General features: G+C 41.3%; 1 protein-coding gene across 1 annotated transcript; it reads right to left on the bottom strand.

The window, feature by feature from the left end:
• Positions 1-222: 222 nt before the first annotated feature.
• LOC110452801 (protein HtrL-like) lies at positions 223-6,114 on the bottom strand. The gene is made up of 2 exons (XM_021501479.1): positions 6,021-6,114; positions 223-1,013 (listed from the first exon to the last, which is right to left on the bottom strand). Exons 1-2 carry the CDS (start codon positions 6,112-6,114, stop codon positions 223-225), a joined length of 885 nt encoding a protein of 294 aa, XP_021357154.1.
• Positions 6,115-7,804: the final 1,690 nt, after the last annotated feature.

Raw genomic sequence — 7,804 nt, 5'->3', positions numbered from 1 at the left:
CGGAGTTCTGTCTCAAACACAGACAAAAAGGTTATCAAAAGGTCCGAAGGGCTCGTCTGTTCTTGTTTGCGATTTGAATGAAAGAAGTAAATCTTTGAGATTTAAAAAGAATTCAATAATTCTTTTCGTTTTACATCTTATTTAAGAAAAAAATATTATAATAAAAATACAATTTTTATGACATTGTAACATGAGCGATTCATAATATCTATTCATTAACAATCAGGAAAAAAGTGCGACAGCATCAAACCAGCTTCCTTGTTCGAATTTAAATAATGCGGGATATTCAAAGTACGTGTACAACGCCATATTTTGATCGTCATCGACAATGTTCTCCACCAGACATGCGCGAAACACCTTCCGGTACAGATGATAGTATTCTCTGACAGCTGACCAGTCCCCACCAAAGAATCCGCCACTGAGAGCAGGGCCTTGTCTGACCTTATGCAGATCAGTTTTGTTGTGATATGATGTAAGATTGGCGAGTTGTATATAGGTTATTGTACGGGTCATTCTTAGTAATTTTTCCGGTTTCCATGCTGTTGCTTTATTTGCCGGAAATACTTCCAACCCATGTCCATATCCGGCGTCTATCCAGTAAAAATGGGTTGTTCGGAACGGATTCCATGCCCTGGCTGTGTTCAAAAACGATATTTTATTGTTCACTAATATAATATAGTCAGGAGAGAAACATTCCGGATGGTGTAACATGCCATTGTCCTTCCGGAACTCGTCTGTCTGTATCACCTGTTTGATAGGCTGTCTGTAAACCTGGAACTCGAGGTCCTCAAACGGAAGCACGTGTACGAATGTTTGTTGGGCACGTGTTCGAACTCGTCGGACAAAGTGAGCAACTTTGACTTCGCAGAAGATATACAGTGTCAGGTTTGATTTTAACAGCACAGAAAAGTGGTGAAGGTATGTCTCGAACCCTCGGGTCCATCCCGTCCAGTTACCGCGCCCAATATCGTACAGAGCGGTCACAAACGTGGCGCCGCTATCGGCCGCCACACCTGTAATGTATAAATGGTAAACACAGTTAGGAAAATGTCAAGTTTATTTGTTATGTTAAATTCGATTTCGATTTTTAAGCGTCCTGCTATTCACTAAATATTTGCGAATGCTTATTTTCCCCCATTTTCCTTCCAACGATATGTTAGCGATGATAAGGTTTCGCGAAATTAACAACTGTTTAGAGTCTGAAATATTATCAAGAACATGCTTGAATTTGCTATCGCTTCTCTTGCGAATTGACGCATTAATACAAATCACGCGAAATATGAGTGTTTTCTGTATTTGTTTCGACCAATCAAAACGTGTTTTACAGCCCCCATAATTTGAGATCAACTTCCGCCTGGTCGATGTACAAGTTTCGTTAACTTAATGTAATTGTCTCTCTTTAAATCGCCCATTTTTGGTATTGACGACGATACAATGAGATTAGATGCATTGATTAGTTGTTGACTTCTGACATACTCCTAACGTCCTCCCAAAGATTTCGAACGTAAAATGAAAAATTTAGATATAAAGAGGATTGGGCATTAGGATGGTATTAACAAAATTTATCTGCGAATTCCACCACTTTAATAGGTATTCAATGCGAGCAACAGTTTAAAATGATGAGAAGTGATTAAATCACTGGGCCGATACGTTTGAGATTAACACAGGATTATTCAATATTTATAACATTTCAGTCATTAGATAATTACCAGTGTCGTTAAGCTATGCAACAGAGACATTCCGAACGGCCATCATTTATCCATTAAATGCTTTATGCTCGCAGACAGTTGCTGTTTGCCTCGTTATGCCCTGGACGTTTAATATCTGTCAATATCTGACACTGATATGGAGCTTCTGCAAATTATCGCGGTGCTGTAAAGGACGTTAAAGAGCGCGGCGTGTGATGAGGTTAGCGAGCACTATTGCTGCTGTGTAATTTGGTTTTCGTGAACAATCGTACATACGTCGTTGTTAAACATGCATTAATACATCTTTAAATCAATTTTTTAAGACATGGTTTGTAGTATTTGTATTTACATCTAATTGGGTAAACACCTAAATCAATGACGCTTCTTAAAGCATGTGGTGTTAGGAGAAACGTTTACGGACGAACAGACGGATACCGTGTCCTTTCGGAATAACAGAGTCATTAAAACAATTTTTACTTTGATTCCATATTTTTTTTTGACATTCAGACTAGCGTTTTATTTTGTCGCGGATGTCATTAGCCAATACACACTCGTTTAGCATTGTTATGAAATGGTATAGACCGTGTGTATGAAACAGTGACGTAATACGTGGACAGGTGATTGATAGCATGGTTTGACGATTAAAAGGAGATAAAACGGGTCATGTAAATTAGCAATTGATACTTCACCCCGATCAAGGGAACAGTTAAAAATTGTCATCAACTGTGGTGGAGTTCGTGGTGGTAATTTCATCGAGGTAATGGCAGGATCAAACAGTGTTCTATACATTTTACAGGGCCTAACGTTAAGGTTGATCCTAGTACAGTATACATATACAGGGCATAACGTCAATGTCATGCTACCATGATTGACTCCGTAGTCCTGCTGTCCCCTGGATACTTAGTCCTTAGAAACGACTGGTTGGGTCACCACATGTACTTGCTAGTCATGCAGAGGCGTGGAACGAGGATCGGCCCGGTGTTTGGCCTCTCACATGGAGATTTATTTGCACCATTAATTTTATTAAGAATATTTTGTAGTGAGAGGCACATGCACTCTAGAAATATTAGTAATGAAATTAGATATAACCAGTACCTAGTCGCATCGCTGACAAAACTAAATTTCCGACCATGCCATTTTGTCCTTATTTGAGTTTAAATGTGACCGCCTTATATCATCTGTTCTGTCGATCAATTATCCTAATGGAAGAGATGAAATGAAATAACGAACATGTGACAATTGTAAAACGCCACGAGACGTTCCAAGTATTATACATAAAATCGCTAAAATAAACCTTAATCCAGGTACGTTGGTACTTTATTGTGCACCAGGGACAACATAACACAATTACAAACCCTATAGTCATGAAATATGTGGTTGCTGCTTTAGAATTCCATAAGATGTTCACAACTTAATACTCATTACGTCATATGGTTAACGTTAACTAGTGGTCGTGACTTCTTTCCTGTCCACATACTAGTACCGAAAAGATGGCCGAATACTAGTACCGAAAAGATGGCTGAATACTAGTACCGAAAAGGTGGCCGCCTACTAGTACCGAAAAGGTGACCGCCTACTAGTACCGAAAAGATGGCCGCCTACTAGTACCGAAAAGATGGCCGCATATTAGTACCGAAAAGATGGCCGCCTACTAGTACCGAAAAGATGGTCGCATAATAGTATCGAAAAGATGGCCGAATACTAGTACCGAAAAGATGGCCGAATACTAGTACCGAAATAATGGTCGAATACTTGTACCGAAAAGATGGCCGAATACTAGTACCGAAAAGATGGCCGAATACTAATACCGAAAAGATGGCCGAATACTAGTACCGAAAAGATGGCCGCATATTAATACCGAAAAGATGGCCGAATACTAGTACCGAAAGATGGCCGAATACTAGTACCGAAAAGGTGGCCGAATACTAGTACCGAAAAGATGGCCGAATACTAGTATCGAAAAGATGGCCGAATACTAGTACGAAAAGATGGCCGAATACTAGTACCGAAAAGGTGGCCTAATACTAGTACCGAAAAGGTGGCCGAATACTAGTACCGAAAAGATGGCCGAATGCTAGTACCGAAAAGGTGGCCGCCTACTAGTACCGAAAAGATGGCCGCATATTAGTACCGAAAAGATCGCCGAATACTAGTACCGAAAAGATGGCCGAATACTAATACCGAAAAGATGGCCAAATACTAGTACCGAAAAGATGGCCGCATACTAGTACCGAAAAGATGGCCGAATACTAGTACCGAAAAGGTGACCGAATACTAGTACCGAAAAGGTGGCCGCCTTATAATACCGAAAAGGTAGCCGCATATTAGTACCGAAAAGATGGCCGAATACTAGTACCGAAAAGATGGCCGCCTACTAGTACCGAAAAGGTGGCCGCCTACTAGTAACGAAAAGGTAGCCGCATATTAGTACCGAAAAGATGGCCGCCTACTAGTACCGAAAAGGTATCCGCAAATTAGTACCGAAAAGATGGCCGCCTACTAGTACCGAAAAGATGGCCGAATACTAGTTCCGAAAAGATGGCCGAATACTAGTACCGAAAAGATGGCCGCATATTAATACCGAAAAGATGGCCGAATACTAGTACCGAAAAGATGGCCGAATACTAGTTCCGAAAAGATGGCCGAATACTAGTACCGAAAAGATGGACGAATACTAGTACCGAAAAGATGGCCGAATACTAGTTCCGAAAAGATGGCCGAATACTAGTACCGAAAAGATGGCCAAATACTAGTACCGAAAAGATGGCCGCCTACTAGTACCGAAAAGATGGCCGAATACTAGTTCCGAAAAGATGGCCGAATACTAGTACCGAAAAGATGGCCGAGTACTAATACCGAAAAGATGGCCGAATACTAGTACCGAAAAGATGGCCGAATACTAATACCGAAAAGATGGCCGAATACTAGTACCGAAAAGATGGCCGCCTATTAGTACCGAAAAGATGGCCGAATACTAGTACCGAAAAGGTGGCCGCCTACTAGTAACGAAAAGGTAGCCGCATATTAGTACCGAAAAGATGGCCGCCTACTAGTACCGAAAAGGTAGCAGCAAATTAGTACCGAAAAGATGGCCGCCTACTAGTACCGAAAAGGTGGCCGCCTACTAGTACCGAAAAGGTGGCCGCATATTAGTACCGAAAAGGTGGCCGCCTACTAGTACCTAAAAGGTGGCCGATAGCCTTGTCAGATTGATATAAGAACAGTCCAATCACACTGACATTAAAACATACAGCTGACAGTTTCAAAAACATAAAAAGAAAAGAAGATACTATCAATCAATCGTACATGGAATGAAAGTGCCATGGCAGTTGGCTTTCGATTGCTACAGAGACATTTGTGAAGTTATCGATATTTTTTGAAAATCGTATTAAATATTTTTAAAATGCAAAACCTGGACGCATCATGTCGTGACGTCATTCTTATGATAACATCAAAAGCTTGCGAATATGCGTGCTGCAGACATTGACTTTGTTTCCGGTTTCGCAGTTTTGTGAACTTCAAGCCACCAATGACATTTGTGGCCGCTTTCAGACAGACTTCTGACTTTAGTGCATAGACAAAAACGTCAGAATTTAGCTAAACTGTTGACTGATCGCTATGGTTGAGTATGGTACCGGAGATTACGTGTCCCGGGACTGGGGCCGTTAGATACGCTTATGTACTTTTAGGCGCTTGGTGTTTCTGCTGCTTTTAATAAAATCATTTTGGTCGACAGGTTGATTTGGAGTATTGGCGGAAATTTGAAACGGAAATCAATTTGTCTCGGAGCGAGAAACAATTACGTTTCAGAGATAAAGCGACAACCAGAACAATACGTTAGAGAAAGTCACTACTACCAGAATTTATCTTTGTCGATAAACTACACTGGCAGTTATATAGCACGTTCTGTGTCGTTATAATTACCGTTAACACTTAATATTTTGCATTTAAAGATAAAAAAGTTCACAACATTCTGCGCATATCCTGCTTTCGATTGCTATTAACGATGTCAGCCCTGCGGTGCACAATCGCCATGTTTAGGAGTACTCGTGCCTGTTATTAATTGTCCAGACCCGCAGATCGTCTTGTTCACGAAAACTCGTGTTTGTAGACGTAATTGACATAACAGCCATGCGTATACTAGTACTTGTGTCGATGAATAATTGCTCAGATCTGTGAACTGTCGTGTTGACACGTACTCATGTCTGTTAATAATTAATTAGACCCGCAGACTGTCGTGCAGGTCTGTAAACAATTGTCCAGACCCGCGGACTGTCGTGCGTGTCTGTAAACAATTGTCCAGTCCGCGGGTCTGGACAATTGTTTACAGACCCGCAGACTGTCGTGCAGGTCTGTAACCAATTGTCCAGACCCGCGGACTGTCGTGCGTGTCTGTAAACAATTGTCCAGACTCGCGGACTGTCATGTTTACAAGAAGTCGTGTCTGTAAATAATTGCCAAGATCCGCAGGTTGCCATGATAACGAGTTACTCGTGTCTATAAATAATAACTCAGACCCGCGGACTGTCATGTTTACAAGTGCTTGTGTCATAAACGGTTTATCAGACCTACAGGCTGTCGTGTTCCTGTTACCCTGGGAAAACGGCTTTTATTCAGTGGGCATAGTAGCACCCCGAACTTCAGCTAGGTTGTTGTCAAGTTTTACTGTCCGGATATTGCTAATGTTCAGTCCGGATTGGCTGTAACACGAGTCAAAAACATTGCAAGACATTGTATTTTTGTACGGATAATAGTCATTAGGAGTTCATAAACAGTACATCAATAGAAAAACTGCCCCCCCCCCCCCCCAAAAAAAAAAAAAAAAAAAAAAACCCCCCCCCCCCCCCCCCAAAAAAAAAGAAAAAAAATCAAGCCATGTTACCCGTCTGTGTGTAAACAATTCAATCTCGCAAGAGTTGGGAAGCTAATAATAGCTGTGAGAGGACAAAGCTGAACATTTTTTAAGAAATATTCTACAACATCCAAAATACGCGTTGTCTTTTGTCGGATTGAACAGTTTGACAAACGTTGGAGGACATATTATTTTCCATGAAGAAAATTAAATACTTTCACTGAGATAGGAATATTGTGTAAACCTTCAAGTATGGTGTAAAAGAGCCTCACCCTTACTACAGGTAGGGCTATTCCTTACAATTCGATATATAATATGGAAAAGACAAACATTCTACTACATACCCTGATTGGTGCGGAGTTGAACCAGTCCGATTATGACCAGTGTCCAGGCGGGCACTGACCAGTCCATTATTTGTCAATATCCTTCATATTTACAATTAGACTGACCTGTTTATCACCGGCCAACACATGGGCTATAGGTCATATAAGTCCTTCAGTACATTCTGGCGCCAAACTGATACAGACATTGTCAACTATAATTAACAACTCCGGACCTAAATTTGAATGCTCTTGTGTTTTGTGAAGACACATTGCACGCGCCAAACATATCCTGACTACGCGTAACTACCGTTATATCTGAGTTTCACATATTTTAATAGTCCCATTACAATATATCTTCACCGTCGTCCTGGCATGCTGGCAATTACTCAAACATTCTCGATCCGCATGTTTTAAATAATGGAGATGACACCGAAACTAGGCGCTGCAATACTAGTTGACGTACTGTTAAGCGTTCGAATCCAAGATCTGACAAAAAGATCTGGTTTCGTGTTGACATTCGTTGGCGTCCCACTCAATCAGCGTTACTGAAATGGTTTCATCAGGAGGTGGTAGTAACCAGACTATGGTAGCATCAGCACTAGATTTAGATAGTCTCAGACTGGCGCAATCTCACGTGGAACCCTCATCAGACCCGGAGGGTGCGCTGCTACCATGCCGCTGTTTCGCGCGGGAAATGTCGTGTGTTGGAGACACGCTTACAGCAGATTCGCACGGCCATTATCAGGTTATTTTTATTCAGTTTCACCAATATTAAATAGTTATAAAACGGAGAGCCATAGCTCACTGTCACGCTGTAACAGTTACGGAACGATTCCACTCTAACTGTGTGGTGCCATTTTATTGGCGCCGCTCAATTTGTTTTATGGTTTTCGAAATGCGCCTGTTAAAGTGTATGGCACCATTTTAGACGGTTTTTGTCC

This window comes from Mizuhopecten yessoensis, unplaced genomic scaffold (assembly GCF_002113885.1).
Source record: "Mizuhopecten yessoensis strain PY_sf001 unplaced genomic scaffold, ASM211388v2 scaffold6893, whole genome shotgun sequence".
Classification (NCBI taxonomy): domain Eukaryota; kingdom Metazoa; phylum Mollusca; class Bivalvia; order Pectinida; family Pectinidae; genus Mizuhopecten; species Mizuhopecten yessoensis.
The sequence above is the reverse complement of the archived record's forward strand: the minus strand, read 5'-3'. Positions and strand labels throughout refer to the sequence as shown.